This window comes from Stegastes partitus, unplaced genomic scaffold (genome assembly GCF_000690725.1).
Source record: "Stegastes partitus isolate 25-593 unplaced genomic scaffold, Stegastes_partitus-1.0.2 Scaffold1438, whole genome shotgun sequence".
Taxonomy (NCBI): Eukaryota; Metazoa; Chordata; class Actinopteri; family Pomacentridae; genus Stegastes; species Stegastes partitus.
In genome coordinates this window covers 3,845-25,256 of record NW_007579169.1, presented here as the reverse complement: position 1 = coordinate 25,256, position 21,412 = coordinate 3,845, and the positions used below count along the sequence as shown (strand labels likewise).

Here is a 21,412-nt window from a genome sequence, read left to right as displayed (position 1 = left end):
AGGATTCAAAAAACTAAAAGCACAGACCAGAATCAGATGTGGAACACAAAAGAACCAGAGAGATAAGAGAGAGGTGAACATAAGGCATGCAAACAGGACAAACTGGCAAAGGAGAGGAAAGGAGGCAGGACTACATATATACACTGAGCGGTGATTGGGGAGACAAGACACAGGTGAATATAATGGGATAATCAAAAAAGGAGGGAGAACACACAAAGGGAGAAAGTGAAAACACAAGTGACACACAAGGATGTCAAAATAAAACATGAATTAAAACTAACCAAAACCACAGACCACAGTGGCTATCTTGTTAACAATGTTAAGTCACATATTTTGACTTTAGTAAACAGATCAGCTTTTACAGTAAAACAATACCTTGACAGCACTGATGGAGCTCATTATTCAATCCAAGGACCACGACGATCTAACAAGTAACTGTACCTATTAAACTGTGCCTCTATGTGTCACGTCGTTTACTGTTAGATCCTGACTGAGCCTGTCCTCCATGTTGATAAGCTTGCTATTAGGTTTAGTCATTTTTTTATCCGTAGCTAACTGCAACTTCAGGTCCAATCTTGCACATACGACCATCACTGTCAGGAATAATAATAGAAAACAAACCTATGTCAGCTACAGAATAAAGCCAACAGTGTTACACATCCCATGTCTGAAAAAGGCTCATGTCTCTGCATATACGGCGCTTTATATCCTTTTCATATTTGCTTTGATATTTCATCAGGAGCGTTTGGTTGCACATGAAGAAGCTTTTCTGCAGCCCCATATAACCAGAACGCAAAACAGCAACTTGTCGTTGTATTACAACATTTATAGTAATCACTAAAAAGAGCATCTGACAGTGGATTTTTCATTTAAGCCACCAAGCTCTGAATATAAAAAACACTTTAGGTCTTTTTTTTTTTTTTCACAGGGTCCTCTGTGCCTCGAGCTGGTTTTAATTTGTTGCTTAGCAACAGCAGGTGCCGTGATGAGCACCTCCTACGTCCATCTGTGCACTGCTGCTGCTGAAAAATGAATTAGGTTCAGGACTCTGGGGTGAAGACCAAAAAGCACACTGCAGTCACGCTGCTTATTTTCAATATAAAAATGAATGTCACTTCTCTCTGTTGAAATTACTTGATTTGTTTAAAGTCTCTCTCCATGTTGTGGTAAATATAAAATACAAGCTGCTATATGCAAGCTGCATCTGGATAAAGTTAATTTATCAGCGTGTCTGGTCTGCTCATTGCTTTTGTAAACTTAATTTTGTTTCTTTAACTCCACACGGTAGTTAATGTAGTATCGATGGGTTTTGCTTTAGAACTCAACAAGACGTGCTGTTGGTTAAGTTTTTCCATTATGCAGCTTGTGTGGCTTTAATTACACACAAAACAGCTGCACAGCGTTATTTAACCGGACTGTTTGTGTTGTGCTGCGTATGCTGCAGGTGTTGGTGTTTGACTTTGGCAGCGAGGTGTATGTTTGGCACGGTAAAGAGGTGACTCTGCCCCAAAGGAAGGTGGCCTTTCAGCTCGCCAAACACCTGTGGAACGGGACGTTTGACTACACCTGCTGTGACATCAACCCGCTGGACCCCGGAGGCTGCAACACACTCATACCCAGGCGAGAATACACAATCTGGTTTTTGTTTGACGTGTGAGGTCATTCATTATATTCACTCCCTCACGGCTGTACGCTAACCAGAGGAAACATCCTCAGTTTCTATCTTTCACTTGTTTCCCCCCTACAGGAAAGGCCAGGGCCGTCCTGACTGGGCCATATTCGGCCGGCTGACCGAGCACAACGAGACGATCCTGTTCAAGGAGAAGTTTGTGGACTGGACTGAAGCAAAGTCGCCGACACCAAAGGAAGGTGGCGAGCTTGTACCTGAGCTGAAGGTGCGAATGCAGCTCTTGTTTTGTGAGAATGCATGAATTAATTATGCAGGTCACACCCATCACAGAGGCTTCATATGTCTTTTTTATCTCCCCATCTGTTTATTTGTTGGACCGCCACACTCAGTCTCAGTTAATGTTGCCAGGAACAGTTTGTTACACACTGGGACCAAAACTAGAATTAGAGAGCGTATGCCTTTGGGTGTGAAGCATCATAGAGAAGCATTAGTGCATCAAAGTGCCTCATTTACTTTTATGATAAATCCTTTTTGTAATCTGTCTCCCAGGAGGCTCCGGGACGAGAGTGTCGGCCGTACGACGCCACCTTGATGCTGCCTGTCCTCCAGTCGTCCATCGCCACCATTCTGGATGGGGTGAACGTCGGTCGTGGCTACGGCCCAGTGGAGACAGAAGACCACATGAGGACTCAAGAGATGAGCACAGTGTCCGTGGACGTTTGGCACATTCTGGAGTTTGACTACAGCCGTCTGCCACGCCAGAGCATCGGGCAGTTCCATGAGGGAGACGCCTACGTGGTCAAGTGGAAGTACATGGTCAGCACTTCAGGTCAGTCACTGTGGACAAGTCACACTTTACATGTGAGCCCACTGAACCGGCAGGGAAGTCACATGTAGAGATGTATACACAACTAAAATGTGTCTTCTTCAAACCAGATTAAATAGTAAAAAGTATATACAAGGAGTGTTCATACTTAATGATTTTAAAAGTACTGATAATTCAGAGTAGTGGGTTGGTTTTTTGTTGTGTGTTCCAGTTGGTCGCAGGCAGAACCCTGAGGCGAGAAGCACCGGGCCGGGGAAGGAGAAGTGCTGCTATTTCTTCTGGCAGGGTCGGCACTCCACCGTTAGCGAGAAGGGAACGTCGGCACTGATGACGGTGGAGCTGGACGAGGAGAGAGGAGCACAGGTATGAGAGACGAGGCTTGATTACAATCAGAGAACACAAAAGGCTGCAGAGTATCATTAAAGCAGTTTTTCTTCACCTTAGCAACATATTTTATTTTTAGTAACCAGTGTCAGAGAGAATATGTCACAGAAATATCCCACTGACTTAGACTCCTGTGTGTTTCAGGTCCAGGTGCAGCAGGGAAAGGAGCCGCCATGTTTCCTGCAGTGCTTCAACGGAGGGATGATCGTCCACGCTGGCAAGAGGGAGGAGGAAGAGGAGAACACTCAGAGTAAACACATTTCTGCACTTTGTTTTAGCTATTTATCCATTTTCACTCAGGATTTCCAAGTGTGGTCCTTGACATCTTTGTGTATAATGCACAGCAGCTTCCTAATGCCCTAATAAAGCCAGTTGTTGGAGATATGCTTGCAGCACGCTATTTAAAGAAAAAAAAAAAAAAGTAATGGTTTTGCCTGTGTATCAAAATATTTTAAGTGGCATTTCATGCTTCTTAGTTCTGAGCTGATTTTGTTTTATTTTGACAATAAGAAAATAGGATTTAAAGACATTTTTAGAAACAAATGATCACAATTTAATCAAATTTTGTCTTTACCTTTAAAGTAAATGACACAAATGATCAGTTTTACATGATTATTATATTATTTCTTATTAGCATCTGTTGTAATTAACTTTTTTGCAATGCAGATTGACTTATGAAACATTTCCCATCACTCCACTCACAGCCTTCACCTGCTCTTCTGTTTCTAGGTGAGTGGCGTCTGTACTGTGTGCGTGGCGAGGTGCCGGTGGAGGGCCACCTGCTGGAGGTGGCCTGTCACTGCAGCAGCCTGCGCTCCAGAGCCTCCATGATCCTGCTCAACATCAACAAGGCCGTCATGTACCTGTGGCACGGCTGCAAGACGCAGCTTCACACTCGCAGCGTCGGAAACACGGCCGCACTGAAGATCAAAGAACAGTGAGTTTTCATAAGGAGGGAACTCTGGCCGGTTGTAGGTATTGCAGCGTTCAAACTTCACATGTTCTGGCTGTGTGTGTTGAATTCAGTTTCCATTTTTTTTGCTGCTTTCAGGTGTCCTCTGGAAGCAGGCCTCCACAGCAGCAGCAAAGTGACCATCCATGAGTGTGATGAGGGAGTCGAGCCTCCGGGCTTCTGGGAGGCTCTGGGGAGAAAAGATAGGAAGGCCTACGACTGCATGCTGCAAGGTAAAGTCACACTGCACTGTTCATTTACTGCCTGTTTGGGACATGCATAATGCTTCCCTTAGAAACAGCTAGTACAGTTATTTTTGACACTTAAGAGTGCATCCATGATAGGAGCAGACAGACAAAACTACTTCAGTCTAAGTTTAAGGAAATTTGGTCAAAATCAGGGGGAGTTGGTCACCCCCTTGTTTTTTTTGTTTTTTTTTACAAAAATGACCAAAAATCGCCAAAAAAATTAGTCAAAAGTATAAAGCTCTACTGCTATAATATTTCAACCAAATCTTTTCATATTTTCAGTGAATGTTATCCTACCCAAGGACAATTTATTGTCAACGTTTCATTCTCCTACGACTAGTTCCTATCACACAAATCATGTCAGCCAAGTCCTCCGCTCTCACCAGTAGTGAAAACTGTTAAAATACCCAAAGTTTAGGCCAAAATATCTCCAATTCCAGAGCATACTTCAAAAAAACGAGCATGTCCAGTGAATGTCCAGTGAGTCTGATAAATGAGTTTTGGAGTTCAGAGGGTAAACAATAGAGGGCAAAAAACAATTTGTGTAAAAGTAATAGCAAAAGTTCTCAAAAATCTGGCGATTTGTGAACAACAAATAAGTCGGCAAAACCAAGACATAAGTTTCATCGTCATTTGATTGTTTTGTTTTATGCCATCAGATCCAGGTAAATTCAACTTCACCCCGCGGCTCTTCCAGCTGAGCAGCACATCTGGAGATTTTGTGGCGACTGAGTTCTTCCACCCGTCCAGAGCTCCAGACCTGGTCAGCTCGCTGCCCTTCCTGCAGGAAGAACTGTACAATGCTCCACAGCCTGGTGAGGCCCAGATACTAACACTTTTAATTCCTTCCAGCCTCACCGGAGGAGCTTTGAGTGAGAAAACACAGGTGTGTCTTATGCAACACTTCTTCTGTGCAAATTCTGCTACAGTCAGGTGTAAAATGAGCAGCTGATCTGTTGCATAAACAGCATGAATGCAACAGCACTGAGGATTCTTAAATGTCGATGCAAAATACATGCAGAAACAGACACGACCAGGAGCAGCTCCCCGGTTTATTCACTAAATACTAAATATTGCACATGCAATCTGAAAAAAAAGATGCTGCAACTGTGTCTTAACCTAAAAGGTTTTTCTTTTCTTTTCCTCTTTCCATTTAATTTCCTCGTGTCGTCCAGAATAACATATGCGACAGTCGATCAGTAGCCACAGAGTTGTAGTTATTATTTTTCAGCTGAAGTCTGAAATAAGCATCATACTGACTCTAGTTCTAGTCTCTTACAAAAATGTTCATTTTTCTTTTCCCCTCAGCGTTGATGGTACAAGACACTGAAACTGATGAGGGCAATCAAAAAAGGAAGGAAACACACAAAGGCAGGAAGTAAAATAACTCGAGACAGACAAGAACTGGGATTTTTAAAAAAATATATAACAGGAAGCAAAACTACAGCAATTTAAAGACCTCAACAACCTGACTGCTGCAACTCAAGGAAGAAACATGAACCAGTGAAGCCATTATAGCTAAATAAAAAGTACCTTCTGTATTTGTAGTCACTCAGACAGACTCTGTGGATCATTTAAGAGACAATAGCCCTCCAAACTATATGTGAAATACACAAATCGAAATGCAGGGACAGATTTCACACATGTGCTTTCTCTTCTGTTTAAAATAGTTTCTCTCTCTCTCTCTCTCTCTGCTGCACAGCTTTGTTCCTGGTGGATAACTTCCATGAGGTCTACCTGTGGCAGGGCTGGTGGCCTCAGGACAGCGAGAGCACCGGCTCGGCTCGTATCCGCTGGGACGCCGACAGGAAGTGTGCGATGGAGACAGTGCTGCAGTACTGCAAAGGTGAGGAGAAGGAGAACGACCAGCAATAGCTGCATTAACATTTTAATTCGGTTGTTTGGATAGTTCTGAAGAAACAGAACACAGTGCAGAACATCTTCTTTGTGTAGAAATATGTGACTAGAATCAATGAAAACTTCCTGCTAACCAGAGAGCAGTGTCTTAGGGACATTTGTCCCAGAATGCATCAGTGTATCGTTACCAATCATAGCCTGACATTCTGAAAGTCCATGTTATTGTGTTCTTATATTGTCAGACTGATAGTAGGATGTTCGGTTAGGACAATTAACTAATTAATGTAAACTATTTTCCTGAGATATTAAAAAATCTGGGCTGCAAGGTGACACAGTTGGTAGCACTGTTGCCTCACAGCAAGAAGGTCGCCGGTTCACGTCCCGGTGGGGGCACCGGGATCTTTCTGCGTGGAGTTTGCATGTTCTCCCCGTGCAGCGTGGGTTCTCACCGGCTTCCTCCCACAGTCCAAAAACATGTTGAGGTTAATTGGTGATTCTAAATTGTCTGTAGGTGTGAATGTGAGTGTGCTTGGTTGTCTGTCTCTAAGTGTAGCCCTGTGATAGACTGGTTACCTGTCCAGGTGACCCTGCCTTCACCCTGAGTCAGCTGGAATAGACTCCAGCCCCCCACCACCCTAGTGAGGATTAAGCAGTGTATAGATAATGGATGGATTAAGAAATGTTAAATTCACATGATGAGAATAAGTGAAAAAAAGATGCTCAATCCCTTATTTGTAGTCAAGCCTGTTGAAATTAGATGCTAGTATTTTCAGTTTGCTCTCAGCTTTAAATCGTAATTATTCTCCCTGCAGAGAAGAACGAGAAGAAGCCTCAGAAGTCGTACCTGATCCATGCCGGTCTGGAGCCACTCACCTTCACCAACATGTTTCCCAGCTGGGAGCACAGAGAGGACGTGGCTGAGATCACAGAGAGGGTCAGCAGCACTGCATTACTCAAATATACGCTCAAACGTATCAGTGAGCAGTCAGGAGCATTTTCTGATTCAGGCACATTTTTATTCACTGTGGGCTCATTTTTCACTGCAATATAAAGTCCAGAACAATCTTGGATAGAAGTACAGAAAACTCAAAAATGTCCTCAGTGCAGTATGATACAGTTATAATGCCATAAATCTTTAATAAAAATATAAATAAATACATTTAAAAGAAGAGGAAAAAAAGATTTTACAAAAAACATGGAATCCAAATGGACAACATTCTTCCGAGTTCCCACATGAGTGTCTGAAAAAAAGAACAGTGACATAACATAACTACATAATACCAATATTTTACTACTTACATTTTAACTTTTTTCTCATCTCCTCTATGCTGCAGTTCAGCTGAGAAGTCTCTGAAGCTTTATCATGTGACTGTTGGTCAGCTGAGCCCCTCATAGCTTTTCCTTTGTGCTGAGGAGCTCATTGTTGTTGAATGTTTAAAAGATATATGTAGAAAAAACATGATGTTGATGAAAAGTCACAGTGTTGATCCTAAATTTGCTTCATTTTTCAAACAAAACAGATGATTATTTCAAGGACCATTGGAAAGTTGACAATGCATCCATCAATGCTTTCTGATAAATATTGTTGTTTAGCTTTTTTTTGTAAGATAGCAGCTGGTTTTGTGGGTTCAGAGGCTTAAACAGTAAAATAAAATGCGTGACACAACAGCAACGCAAACCTGATCTTCCTCCTTTTCTACATATACTCACAAAGTCTTCATATAAAGCTTGGAAATACAGAAAAATGTCATTGATATATACATACTGTATTTTCCTCTCCCTGCAGGAGGCTGAGGTGTGTAACCAGATCATCCTGGTGGAGGACGTGCTGGCCCGACTCTGTCAGAACACCTTCCCTCTGGCTCAGCTTCAGGCCCGGCCACTTCCAGAGGGAGTCGACCCGCTGCGCCTGGAGATCTACCTGTCCGACCAGGACTTCGAGGTCAGCAACAAAAACAGCTGCACAGACCTTGATGGGTTTTTTACTGTCTTACTGTAGTTTTAGACAAGTTCAACATAAATAGGACCAGACTATTAAATTATTTAAAAACGTTTTTTTGTTTTGTTGAAAAGATCTGAAGATTTTAACCAACTTTCACATCACGTCTTACAGAAATATTGGCTTATTTGTTGGGTTTTGATGTGTAAAATTTGACTTATTATGAGCAAATTTAAGATCTATATTATCAACTCAAATTAGAGTTTAAAGAGGAAGAAGTTTGCATTTCAAATGTCTTGTTAACATCTTTATAGGAAAATAATTTAGCCTAGTATAGCTTAGCATTGTTACAAACACAACAATGGACTATAAAGTGTGCACATTTAAGTAGTTCACAGATACTAACTGATCAAGATGCTTCCAGGAGCTGAGTTTATCGAAAACCTCAGAGTGCGAATATTGATTTCCCATGACAGCAGCGTGTTGACGATATCAAATGTTGGACAAATCAGAGATGGATTCTCCCTTTAAATCTGGGATGTGACTATACTACTGCCCACCCTCAGGCATGTAACTCCTCTAACTCCATCTAACTCTCACTTTTCAGACCAACTTGTAGGTGGATTCAGGTAAGACAAGCGTGATTCATCGGCACTGAGGAGCTGTTCTTCTCTCAAGCACGTCAGCACTGTGTTTTCCTTCTTTATATGGACCGTGATGCTGCAGTGCGCTCGGCTGCACACTTACGTCTGAAAGCATCATCCTGAACTTTGTTAGACAGTTTTTTTTTTTTTTTTTATGAGCTGCAGTCACGAAGGACTCCTTCACTTAGCAGATAGCAAATAGAAAGTGACACGTGATCTAAATTTGACACGTGATCTAAATTTGGATCCTATTCCTGCAGGAAAAAAAGATGAGAAGTTAAGTATGTATTTGTGTACAGGAGGTGTTTTAATGTATTGGAAGTTTGACGTGATATCTCAAATCTGAATTTCTATTTGTTTGGTCGCCTTTAGGTTTGTGTTATTTACTCTTGGTTTCTGAGATAAATTTTTCACTACTTATGAGCATTTTTAGACAAAGCAATGAAGCAATTATATTTGTAATATTTCAGCAGAATAATCATTAATCATTAGCCGCACCCATATTGTGTCAAAACGTCCCATTTTTTCCTGGCAGGAATGGGCTCATAAATGAGCCGTTTTGGCAGATCTCTACAGATGTATTTGTGCAGCTGCGGTTCATCTCTCCGACCTCATCGCACTCCTGCATCACTTCTCTGCTGCTGCAGCTCTTCCTCTTTGCGCACAAGCTCCCTCCACCTGAGACTCTTTTTTTCCCACTGAGTGCAAATAAAAAGCATTTCAGTGATTCACCAGCAGCTACACTGCAGTCTGACTCACCGTCTGTCTGTGGAGCACAAAATGAAGGCATGAAAACAACCTCACTGGACAGAATCTGTTCTCAGTAACGACACACAAAGCAGCAGATAGCAGACGTCGGCAAGATGTCATGAGCCACAAGTGGTCTCAGACTGGTTCCATGAGTTCAGTGGACCAGATCTGAATCCGCTTTGTGATTTGCAGAGCTAGTGATACTATGATCAACGTGAAGCAGAGTCTGTATTGGTACGATGCTTGATGAGTGTAAGCTTCAGTCCTCTGACCTTTTTTATGGTGATTTTACAGTCAGTGTTCCATCCAATGAAATAAAACTTAGTTTAGTCTTTTACTTTTATGTATTTTCCCAGGAAAAAAAAAAAAAATCTAATGAATAAAGTAGAAGAAATTACCCAATGGCTGTTGCAGTGCAGGAGAAAAAGAAAGCCTGACGAGCTTATTCAGAGCCTCGCCCTCGAACAAAAATGAGTAAAACAAGTGAAACAAAAACATAGAAGACAAACAAATGTAGAGTGAGTAAATCAGAACTGTTCAGTGAAGCAGCGTGCCGTAAAGTTCAAGGTTAAACAAGAATTTTTATAAAGAACATAAACTATTCATTGAATTCTGTACTTGAGGACCTCTAAATTTAAAGATAATTGTTTTCAAGTATGAAGGTAAAGTAAGTTGAATTAAATGAAGGTTATTTAAGAAAAGGAATGTAGCCGGAGTTCATGTTTTTGGATTTAAATAAGTTTGATAGGAATTTACTGATCTGCAGAGAGATAACGATGAATCTCATCTGTAAAGGTGTGAAGTCTTTCTACAAAAAAAAAACCTCTTCTGAATTTCAAGTAATTTGGTGAGATATGACAGATACATAGCAGCCCACACAGGATTTGCTGTAGGCGATTTATTGAAAATGAGACAATAATAAATAAGAAGGACGGATGAAAAATTAAACTTTCAGTGTGCATCTCCATGGACGCATCCCGGTGAATTCAAATCAGCAACTTTTACTGTAATTGAAAAACTGCACTTCCCTTCAGATCATAAAGCTGCATTTCTTGTGTCATTCAGTCCGTTTCTTTTTTACAAATTTAGCTAAGAATCAGTAACAGTGGCAGGAAGACACCAACACTTTTCTTTATACCTGAATTTAGAACTTCCTGTGTTGTTTTCTGAACCGAGTGCGTCTCTTCTTCCATCTGCAGAAAGCTTTGGAAATGAAGAGAGAGGAATACGAACGTCTGCCAGGGTGGAAGCAAGTGAACTTAAAGAAGGCCAAAGGACTGTTTTAACAGAAGACGGCACGTGAAGCGGTTAAAGGTGGACAGTGAGAAGCAGGACGAGGTCACAGACGAACCCGTCGTGTACCTGAATCTTAAGAAAAACCACGTCGAAGGATGAAACCGGAGCTGCACTCGCCTCGCTTTATAGTCATGTTTTACTTCTCAACTTTGTCATTACTTAACAAAATTAAATTCAAGCGGTTTAACAGCAGGTAAAAACACCTCGCTTTGGTTCATACGTGGTGTCTGTGTGTCTGAAATCTCTTCTAAAGTCGCCGCTCATGGACTCGGGGGGGAAGAAAACACACGATGTCGGGGTGCCATGCTGTGGTTGTGTATATAATGTTTGTACGTGCGCGTAACGTTCATTTGTGGAAATGTGTGCGTAGGTGCGTTTGTGACTTTGTATCTATGTAAAAAAAAACAAAAAAACAAATCCTGTCGTGTCAGATGTCGTTGAGTGTCTGGATGCCGTCAGGCCTCGTAGGAAACTCGTGTTGCTCGACTGCGCTGAACTGCTGAAGTGACTCCGACCCACCGAGCGCCTGAGGAGGAGATTTGTAATTTAAGGGTTCAACTTTGATGAGAAGAGAAACAGCAGCTTGATGAATCTGAATGTATAGTGCCTTGCTTTTTGTGTACAGTTTATATACAGAAATTCTAGTCTGCATTTTTAAGACTTTCTTTGTGATATAAGACATAGTGAATTAAATCACAATAATGCTCAACTCAGGTAACGAGTCCTTTTGTGTCCTTTGCTGCACCTGGTACATTAAAGAACTGAAATTAAGATGTATGTACACTACCGTTCAAAAGTTTGGGGTCACATTGAAATTTCCTTATTTTTGAAGGAAAAGCACTGTACTTTTCAATGAAGATAACTTTAAACTAGTCTTAACTTTAAAGAAATACACTCTATACATTGCTAATGTGGTAAATGACTATTCTAGCTGCAAATGTCTGGTTTTTGGTGCAATACAGTTCATAGGTGTATAGAGGCCCATTTCCAGCAACTATCACTCCAGTGTTCTAGTGGTACAATGTGTTTGCTCATTGGCTCAGAAGGCTAATTGATGATTAGAAAACCCTTGTGCAATCATGTTCACACATCTGAAAACAGTTTAGCTCGTTACAGAAGCTACAAAACTGACCTTCCTTTGAGCAGATTGAGTTTCTGGAGCATCACATTTGTGGGGTCAATTAATCGCTCAAAATGGCCATAAAAAGAGAACTTTCATCTGAAACTCGACAGTCTATTCTTGTTCTTAGAAATGAAGGCTATTCCATGCGAGAAATTGCTAAGAAATTGAAGATTTCCTACAACGGTGTGTACTGCTCCCTTCAGAGGACAGCACAAACAGGCTCTAACCAGAGTAGAAAAAGAAGTGGGAGGCCGCGTTGCACAACTGAGCAAGAAGATAAGTACATTAGAGTCTCTAGTTTGAGAAACAGACGCCTCACAGGTCCCCAACTGGCATCTTCATTAAATAGTACCCGCAAAACACCAGTGTCAACATCTACAGTGAAGAGCAAGCTGCAAAATTCCTGCCTCATTTCGTTGACATCAAAGGTTTTCCCTCCATAAATTAGAATATCCCATCACTAGTCAGAGAAAGGGCTGCCAGGTGGAGCGGTGGTTAGCACCGTTGCCTCGCAGCAAGAAGGTCGCTGGTTCACGTCGGGATCTTTTCTGGAGTTTGCATGTTCTCCCCGTGCAGCGTGGGTTCTCTCCGGGTTCTCCGGCTTCCTCCCACAGTCCAAAAACATGTTGAGATTAATTGGGGATTCTAAATTGTCCGTAGGTGTGAATGTGAGTGTGCTTGGTTGTCTGTCTCTAAGTGTAGCCCTGTGATAGACTGGTTACCTGTCCAGGTGAACCTGCCTTCGCCCTGAGTCAGCTGGGATAGACTCCAGCTCCCCATGACCCCAGTGAGGATTAAGCGGTGTATAGTTAATGGATGGATGGATAGTCAGAAAACTCATTTTCGGCATGTTTTAAGGAATAAAATGATGCAGAAAGAGGCTATGATTGACATATGAACAAACCACTCTGTTAAAACCTTCTGAATTTAGACAGGAATAAGACCTGGCCTTTATATTGTACATTTCCACACATTTTTTAATTTATTTTTTATTGGAAAATGCCATTTACAGGAAACAGTTGTAATCAACAGATGTCACCATGAAATGTCTCCAGTTAATAGTTCCAATTGTATGACATGTTTTCAGAATTTTTAGGTTTGAAAATGCAAAGAAGGCAGTGCCTCATTGGAAATCATTTGCTTGGAGAAAGAAAAACACATAAATGTGTTTTTTGCTTGTTTTGTTTCCACCATTAACATGTTACAGAAGCAAAATATCCCAAAATCTCATAAATGACCAGTGCATTTAAAAATACTAAACTAAACTAAACTGTGGCGTGCGTTTTTCCTGAAACATCAAACCATTCATTAAGAGCTGCAGTGAGAGCATGTTTATCCACAAAGTGTGCCACAGGATTAAAAGAATCTAAACTGCAGCCTATTTGGAGTCACCTACATACTACACTCCCTTCATTAGGAACATCTGTGCGGTATAATGCCATCCAATACAGCAGCTCAGCCACAAAACCTACGTTAAAGATCAGTCTGTTGCCTTTAGGTGATGTTTTCAGAAAAGTGATGATTCTGCTGTATTTTTCTAATGGACGGTGACATTGCACTGCAGTGTTCGCTCAGTCAACATGCAAAATATTAAGAACTTAAAACTGAACCGGTACATTTCTAATAAGGTGTTTGTTGGGTGTACAGTAGATATACATGATACAACTCTGTCCAGCACCAAATATTTTCCAGTCCAACATTTTTGGGATTAATGCGAACACTGTTGGACCTCACTGGTGTGCTTGTGTCTGAATAAATGGAGATTAAAGCTCCTGGGTTTGCTGTCCACATACTTCTGCTCATGGATGCAATACGTTGCAGGAGTTCCAGCGTCTTTCACGAGCCTGTCGTGGCTCGATGTGGCCACCAGATGGCAACATGAGCCAGGCAGCAGCTGTGACACTCATAATTTTTGCTGCTGCATTGCATGTTGGTCTATTAAGGCTATAATGACTTCACAGAAACAGACGCATCACACAGATATCATTGATTACAACTGAATCCTCCAGAATGTCTACTTGCTGATCAGATGGGACAGAAGCTGCATAGCCAACAACCCCATCATATATACAGTTATTATTCATAGATTTTGATTTCCAATGTTTTTTGTTATGCAACAAATGAGTTACTTCTGGCTGAAAATGATATAAAAAAGGGATTAAAGATAGTAAGACACTGTGTTAGAGATGTGAATGATGAATTTTGAGTATTTCTATGTTTTTTTATTTACATTTTTACAAAAAAGGCCATGTCCAAAAATAATTATATTATTCTTCATTAATCAGTGCAAAGCCTTTATTTGCCACAACATCAGACATTTATTATTGTGAACAAACAAAGATTAAAAACAGACACATGAAAAAAAAACACAGACAATCAACCAAGCAAGGCCTGAGCCAATTAACTGGTGGTTACTCTTTATCAACTGTCTGGGGCAGAAGGACTCTGGATTTTATGGATTTGGACATGCAGTAGTGTTTCAGACGGATAAGATGTCAAACCAAACCCTTAACTGTGCTAAACTGTGATAACTCCTACAGGTCTTCTTGAGGGTAACAATCTGTGCTTCTATTGGTTCGGCTTATCAGGATCAGAAGCAGCTGTGGCTCCAGGTGTGGTCTCAGGTCACTCAAGTGGTCGCCTCCCACGCAGGTCTGGTTACGATGCCGCTTTAGTTGATTCTTTATGATCTGGTTTGATTCATGTTGTCCCCATAAGAGGGCACTATACCATGTGCTGAGCGGTGTGAGCAGCCATGTGCGACTGGCGCATCACTTCCTGAGCGCGATCTCTACCTGAAAGTGTCCTGCTTATTGTGCGCAGACAAGTTCTCTCTAAAAATATCACAGAACAGAACAAAAAAAGCCCAAGATGGCGCCTCTGTTATTTTTAGCGCCGTCTACATTCACCTGCAGGCGAACACAGACGCTGTGTTGCCAAGCTGCAAGCTGGAGCAGATGGAGAGCAGTAATAAAGCAGAACAATAAATATAAATATGAGTGTTTTGGGGGTCGGTGAGGCCAGCGGCTGGAGGTCAGGGACGTGAAGCTCCTGTGAAAACCTTGATTGCTTGTAAATGGTTGTCGGAGCCTTGGAAAATGATCAAATTACAAAACAATTAACTGAAGATAATTCTAGGTTGACTGGCAGCCATTATGTCATGATTTTATTTTATTAAACCTATTTGTATCTATAGCATGGATTTCAACTGTGTATCATCACAGCTCAGGTGAGTTGTGAAGAACTCCTGGATCTTTTTCCACAGGTGGACTTCAGCTGCTGCGTGGGCCCTGGCCTCACCCCCCCACACGACTGGTTTACTAATACAGTAATGTGAGCAGGAGTAGCAGTGGGGTCCATAAGGTGGTTCCAGTAGGTGTCCAGCTCCAGGATAAGACACACTCTCAAAGTTCTCCTTCCCATGACGCTTCAGTCTCTCCATCATGGCGTCCATGTAAGCCTTGCTGTCCCAGTTGAAGTCATCCTCTGAGGCCACAAAGAGGAAATGGCCTTTGGCTCGTTCAATGGGGATGAGGGTGTCCTTGTTCTCTTCTGCCAGTGGATTATCAAGAACATACTTGCCATTCAGGGCCCCTGACTCAGTGGGAATGAGCTTCGTTAAATTTAACAGTAATGGTGGGAGGATCTGGCGTTTCTTGTAGTAGAGAGGTAAAGCTACGTTGGCGTTGCAGCCATTGATCCACACTACAGCCTTAATACCTGGCACAAAAGCAGCAAGTGAGAGAGCAATATCTCCTCCCTTTGATCTTGATATTACACCAATTCCTTTACTGCCCACCTGCAAAGAAACACAAAACATGCAAATCAGTGGTGATAAAATTTTTTACCTGTTTTTTTACATTTTTTTAAAAATAATTTTTACCTGTATACTTGAACATAAATGCCTCGATGAGACCCAGGCAAACAGGAGGACACACAATGGTATGACACTAGGACAATTCAAGTGAACCAAACAACAATTTTAAAATAGCCTGTCACATAACTCACCTTAGAATGTCGTTTTAAGAAATCCACTGCTTCTTCCAAATAGTCCAGATGTATTTCTTTGACATTGGCAGGCTTGTCATTGTACAAAGTTATAGAGAGAACCACAAACCCTTTGTTGGCCAGCAGACAGGCTCTTGTCTCAGATCTACTGCTGCTCAGATCCAGGACGGCAGGAAACGGACCTCTTCCTAGAATATTACACACAAGTTAATATCAGTTGGTTATGTAAAGTCCAACAATGCAAACTGTGATCATCCTGGTTTGATCTTTGGGCTTTTTCCCGCATCAGAGGAAGTGTACGGATTGTCGTGTTGATCTGGTGGAGCAGATGGTGACTTTAGCACCAGGTCATGTTGCCAGCGTTCACACAGTGACGCCCTTCTGTCAATGTTTTGAAGCAACAGTTTAGCATTTACTCCAGCATGCCTCTTCACACCTTGTTGGTCCATTCCAACCTCTGGTCTGCTTGAGGCTGCGTGGCTAATGCTTGCTTGGTGTTTGTCTTTCTTGGTTCAAAATTTCATGGCAAGCAGATATCTATCCATTATCTATACACCGCTTAATCCTCACTAGGGTTGCGTGGGGGGCTGGAGCCTATTTTAGCCGACTCAGGGCGAAGGCGGGGGACACCCTGGACAGGTCGACAGGCTATCACAGGGCTACACTTAGGCCCTGTTTACACGTAGCAAAAACAGTGATGTTTCCGTGCGTTTGGGCCTTTGGTTTACACATAAATGAAGCTACAAGTCACCAAAAACTGTCATATCTGAAAACTCCGGCCTTTACCTTTGCATGTAGACAAGAAGAGACGGAGTTTGACGTCACAGTATGCGACGAAAGTGTCATCAGCGTCACATGTGTGTGACCATGTTTACAGTTTAGCTACTGTGACAGAAATGGATGCTGTTTTACTTGTTTTGTTCTCTGACACCACATTTAGGAGGAGCTCCACTTATCATCTGTTCATTGTGCCATTATCAACATTTCCTAAAAAATTTCCTGAAAATCCATTCAGAACTTTTTGAGTTATCTTGCAAACAAACAAACAAACAAACAAACAAACAAACAAACACCGGCTAAAACCTAACCTCCTTGGCGGAGCTAAAAATAGCAATAAATAGTGAACCTTAAATACCCAGCAAGCACAATCTTACAGAAAGCAGAGAGCCACTAACCTATGGGAATAAACAGGGTTCCACACACATTTCCCGCTTTGACAGGGACCCTGCTGATCTTGTCTCCAATCAGAAGCCTCTCATTGGTCACCTCTGCCAGCATTTTGCCATCCCCCTCCTCATGCACAGAGAACGTAACAGTCACTGGGTTTAGTGTCCTGCTCTTCTGAAAGTGTTTGTGCAAAGTGTCCGGTTTCATCGACCACAGCAGACCCATGGGTTCAACCCCAACATAGCTCCCACTGAGTGAGGGGTCTCTGTCCAGGTGGATCTCCCCGCTCCCATCAGCCCTGTAGGTGGCTGAGGAGCTGAACATCACTCCTTTATCATCAGTCGATCTGGCCTTCATGGTGACCAGCTGCTTCGACCTCAGTCCAGTCACCTTCACCTGAACAGGATCATCAAACAAACACCTGGCACTCGGCTGCAGCATCAGTCTGACTTGAGAAGAAGACATCTCTGTTGAAAGACATAACACTTTCTTTAAAACTTTAAACAATGTACCAAAGTAAACTGATCAAAATGAGGCCCTATGAATTTTCTAATCTGTCACTGCAGGACAATACAGAGCAAATATTAAAGGGTTTTAAAACTGTTCAGCTATTTCCCTATTTTCCAGCTATTCTGCTGCCTTTCTCCAAGTTAAACAGTTTATGGGGAAATTACTGTTTGGCCTCCAGTATTGCTTCTTACAGTTTTTTCATTGTCAACCAAGCGCTCATCTAAATTACGTTACACTTGACACTGACTGTGCTGGTTTATCAGAACATTAACATAGCCAACACCGCTCAGACAGGATGAACCCTATCTCTCTCTGTCTGCACTGCTCTGAGTATTATGTAAAGTGCCTGTGAAAAGCTTTCACCCCCTTGGAAGTTTGGCTTTCTTTGCAAGAATATCCAAAAAAAGACTGTACAAAGTGATGCCATTTAATAAAAATATAAAATGTAAGGCTCACCCCCTTCAAGTCAGTATTTAGTAGATGTACATTTGGCTGTAATTATGGCATTGAGCTTGTCTGGACAATCACAAACCTTCCAGAACCTGCTGCCAAGAAGCATCCCCACTTAATGATGTTGCCACCACCATAAAGCTTTATGGTGTTTTTACACTTTCACTTTGAACTGAACTCTCAAATGAAATCAGTTTACTAAACAACAGTAAAAGCAATACGCCTGTTTGATTCTGTGCAGGCCTGGATCATCTGGAAAAAGGCCTTTTCTATTTCAAGTGAAGTGAGGCTCCATGTGAGGCCGGGGTACGTCAGCAGCAACCTGAGGAAAATCCTCTGATCACTCAGATTCCTACAGCTCTTTGCTGAAACTAAGGTCTTGAGCAAACTGACATTTTGCTATTATCATTTATTATGTGACCCATTAAATTGTTATGATTAGGGTTAAGGAAGAGTGTTGTTCATCCAGACTACGTGGCATGAAACGGCATGCCAAAAGCAGAATGTGCATAATAATGTTCGACAGTGACAAGTTACTTCACTGTAACTTGTGCCATTTCCAGGAATGGGTGTCCAGTGGAATCCAACCACTTTCAAGCAAATCATCTGTTTATTCCAGCACTGACCTCTGTGTACAGACACACATACTACACAACACATGGCTTTAATGCATTCATTTATAATAATTTTGGCAGTATTTGTATTATTCTCACTTACTTGTATTTACCAATTTTTGGTTTTATTTCACACACTTTTCTATGCCTGCAAAAGCACCTCAGAATGAACCTGAAGTGAAATGTTGAGACTGAAACAGATCAGTCTCACCTGAACTCCATTGATGTCAGACAGCTTGTCAGTTTAACAGCAGAATATTGATCATGTGAAGATATTTAACTTTAGTTGTCAAAATGATTTTTTATATATACTCACAAAAATTTCATGTATGTAAATTATGCAAATAAAAAACATATTTCTTAGTAAAACTGATCACTGTCCGACAGTTACTGATGTTTCCATTTTAAGAATCAGTTTTCTTACATTTCTAATTTCTTTTTTCTTTTCTTTCCATATTCTAATAGTGATTATATCTGACCTTGTTGGATTGTTGAAGCACTGTCTCCTCTTTCTCTCCTTCCTGATCCGATCCCTCCACCCTCCTATTCTGTCAGTTTGTCAATCCACCTGCAGTCTCGCTCACAGCAGTGGATGGTCTCTAAATGAACAATTCACTCTGGTGAACTGAATCAAGCAGCTGTTTATTAAACCACATAGACGTCGTTTGTTCTGTTGTCGGCGGATTTCCTTTGGCCCCATATCACTGACTCCTTAAAACAATGTTGTTTTTTGTCTTTATCATCCTCACGCAAATTGAAAATATTTTACTAAGTTTTTGCTTCAGACACTAACTATAATATTCTTGCATATTCTACACATTAGCTGTGTGCTCTCTTATCTGATTGTTTGTCTTCCATTCAGTCTTGCTCGCGTCAGGCTTGCTCGACCCTGACGCCTTGGAGTGTACAGGAGGTCTTATCTTGTCTTGAATGAGCCTACCAAGGCCTTAGAGTGCCTAAATAGCCGAACGCTTAGACTAAACCTTGATAGACTGATGTCAACATTTGTCTCTGTGCTGGAAGAGGTACGACAGGCAAGTGTCATGTTAACAATTTATGGTTTACTGCAAAAGGGCGACTATAGGGCAGTTGTCCTCTAATTGCAAGTTGGTGCTTCTATCCCCCACCCCTCCACAGTCTAAGTGTCCTTGGGCAAGACACTGAACCTGAAGTTGCTCCCAATGGCAGGCAAGCGCCTTGAATGGCAGCTCTGCCGCTGTTCATGTATGACAGGAGTGTCCAATCCTGGTCCTCGAGGACCACAGTCCTGCATGTTTTAGATGTGTCCCTCTTCCAACACATCTGATTCAAATGATCAGGATCGTTATCAGGCTTCTGCAGAGCTTGATGATGAGCTGATCATTTGATCGTACCACGCTTGTCAAAAAATAGTATTTAAAATAAACTTTTCTTTTTTTTAAAAAAAAGAATCCTTTCTGGTTAACTACTGGCCTTTTTCTGTGGAAAAATTGCAACTTTTTCTATAACAACAGTAGAAATATTATTTTCCAGTATTATCCTGGATATTGTCATATTGATTTTTTTTCCCCACATTATATGAATATTTAGAACATATATTTAAAATATATATATTTTTTAAAGTGCTGCATTATCTAAAGACATACAGTTTATTTAAAAAAAAAACAAAAAAAAACAATAAATATAAACGTATTTGTTGTTTTTCTCTCTCAGCTCGCGCAGAAGAGACGTTTGTGGCAGTTGGATGTTTTTCTCTGGTTCATCTTAACGAAGCCCCTCCAACGGACACACCGTCGAGAAGAGCTTACCTGCTGGGACCGCTTTTGGAGGATCCACCGAGTGGAGGTAAGGTCTTTTCTTTCCTTTTGTGAACTTTTAATCGCCAAAAGTCCGCTTTTTTTCTTCTGTCGTCTGGTGAAATAAATCTTATAATTCTGATTTAATTCAGATTTTTAATTTGAGGTCAAATTTTAAACCTTCCTAGGCAAGCTTACGATCTCAATTTGTTAGAAGGATGGTTTCACTTTGTTCTAGACAAAATCAAAATTTTAATTCTGCATAGGCACATTTAAAATGTACCCAGGCAGGATTACAATTTCATTATGATATGAGAAGGATTTTAATTTGGTCTAGGCAAAATCAACATTTTAGTTCTGTCAAAATTTCAATCGTAACAATCTGAACCCCAAAGCCTACCAGTTGGTTTTAAAGGCATGTTATTGTTTTAAAAAATACCAAAATGACACTGTGTATGGGCCAGAAACAGTAAAAACTGAAATAGTCATTGGATTTTCAACTTTCTGACTGTTTCTTGAACTACTCACTTTATTCTGTACGAGAAAATTAACCAAATCTATACTTATAATTAATATTTCATCAAAATCCCTGTGTTCTTCGTGGCTCATTTAAAAAGTAGCCAAAAACAAAGTGTTTGCACCAGATTCTGTCGTCACATGTTAAAATCACAGTCACATGATTTAAATTGTGAGAATTTTCAGCTGAACTGCAGGTTGTGTTTCCACAGAGCAGATATGTATGGACACAAATTGAAAAAATGAATAGTTAACCATTGTTGGAGCTGAATGTCAATCTACCAGAAACTACACTATGTGTGAGATAGCTCCTGTGCATTCGTTTGATGAAGCAATAGGAGAAGATATTTAGGTGTCACTCAGTGTATTTATTTATCAGATAGTTGAATAAGCATACAGAGCTCCGGATCAAACTTCTCACCCTAGCACCAACAAAGTTAATGTCAGGGCACGAAGTCTGACTGACTGTCTCTCCCTGATCCAGTGTACTTATACTATTACATGAGAATGTGCACAGAATGTGTTGCAGCGAGCTGATTGGCCCCTCCATGTCCTTGAGCCTTCTTTCACCATCTCGTAGGTGCAGAGACTTGCCACTCTGCACCCTCAGTTTCTCCCTCCTGCTTGTGACAGAGAAATACACAAACCACCAAATCCTGTCTCCACTTACGCTTTCTCATGCTGCAATTGTTTATCAATTGTGTTGATTATGCCTTAAGATAA

General features: G+C 41.2%; 3 protein-coding genes across 10 annotated transcripts in view; 2 read left to right on the top strand and 1 right to left on the bottom strand.

The window, feature by feature from the left end:
- svilb (supervillin b) overlaps nucleotides 1–11,240 on the top strand; it is a 48,199-nt gene extending 36,959 nt beyond the window's left edge. For all 8 annotated transcript variants that reach the window (XM_008299619.1, XM_008299614.1, XM_008299618.1 and 5 more), the window contains 12 exons: nucleotides 1,445–1,620; nucleotides 1,748–1,895; nucleotides 2,180–2,459; nucleotides 2,668–2,819; nucleotides 2,985–3,090; nucleotides 3,570–3,777; nucleotides 3,892–4,025; nucleotides 4,700–4,855; nucleotides 5,743–5,886; nucleotides 6,710–6,831; nucleotides 7,684–7,839; nucleotides 10,430–11,240. In XM_008299619.1, coding sequence (XP_008297841.1) covers nucleotides 1,445–1,620; nucleotides 1,748–1,895; nucleotides 2,180–2,459; nucleotides 2,668–2,819; nucleotides 2,985–3,090; nucleotides 3,570–3,777; nucleotides 3,892–4,025; nucleotides 4,700–4,855; nucleotides 5,743–5,886; nucleotides 6,710–6,831; nucleotides 7,684–7,839; nucleotides 10,430–10,516 — 1,869 coding nt within the window. In that variant the 3' untranslated portion in view covers nucleotides 10,517–11,240. The remainder of the gene's footprint in view (nucleotides 1–1,444; nucleotides 1,621–1,747; nucleotides 1,896–2,179; nucleotides 2,460–2,667; nucleotides 2,820–2,984; nucleotides 3,091–3,569; nucleotides 3,778–3,891; nucleotides 4,026–4,699; nucleotides 4,856–5,742; nucleotides 5,887–6,709; nucleotides 6,832–7,683; nucleotides 7,840–10,429) is intronic.
- A 3,599-nt stretch (nucleotides 11,241–14,839) lies between these two features.
- On the bottom strand, nucleotides 14,840–17,289 carry LOC103370532 (acyl-coenzyme A thioesterase 1-like). Its single transcript, XM_008299626.1, has 3 exons — nucleotides 16,833–17,289; nucleotides 15,658–15,845; nucleotides 14,840–15,448 (listed from the first exon to the last, which is right to left on the bottom strand). Exons 1-3 carry the CDS (start codon nucleotides 17,287–17,289, stop codon nucleotides 14,840–14,842), a joined length of 1,254 nt encoding a protein of 417 aa, XP_008297848.1.
- A 2,290-nt stretch (nucleotides 17,290–19,579) lies between these two features.
- Nucleotides 19,580–21,412, top strand: part of LOC103370531 (plasma membrane calcium-transporting ATPase 1-like) — a gene marked incomplete at its 3' end in the record, with an annotated part of 5,563 nt that continues 3,730 nt past the window's right edge. Inside the window, exons 1-2 of the mRNA XM_008299625.1 lie at nucleotides 19,580–19,586; nucleotides 20,091–20,222. Of these exons, the coding sequence (XP_008297847.1) occupies nucleotides 19,580–19,586; nucleotides 20,091–20,222 (139 nt within the window). The remainder of the gene's footprint in view (nucleotides 19,587–20,090; nucleotides 20,223–21,412) is intronic.

Excerpts from the sequence above, each read along its gene's own strand:
- LOC103370532 (XM_008299626.1), bottom strand. The coding sequence starts at position 17,289 with ATGTCTTCTTCTCAAGTCAGACTGATGCTGCAGCCGAGTGCCAGGTGT. Across the intron at positions 15,846-16,832 it reads AACCCTGTTTATTCCCATAG|GAAGAGGTCCGTTTCCTGCC; the intron begins GTTAGTGGCTCT and ends GTAATATTCTAG. Across the intron at positions 15,449-15,657 it reads TCTTAAAACGACATTCTAAG|GTGGGCAGTAAAGGAATTGG; the intron begins GTGAGTTATGTG and ends GTTTCTTTGCAG.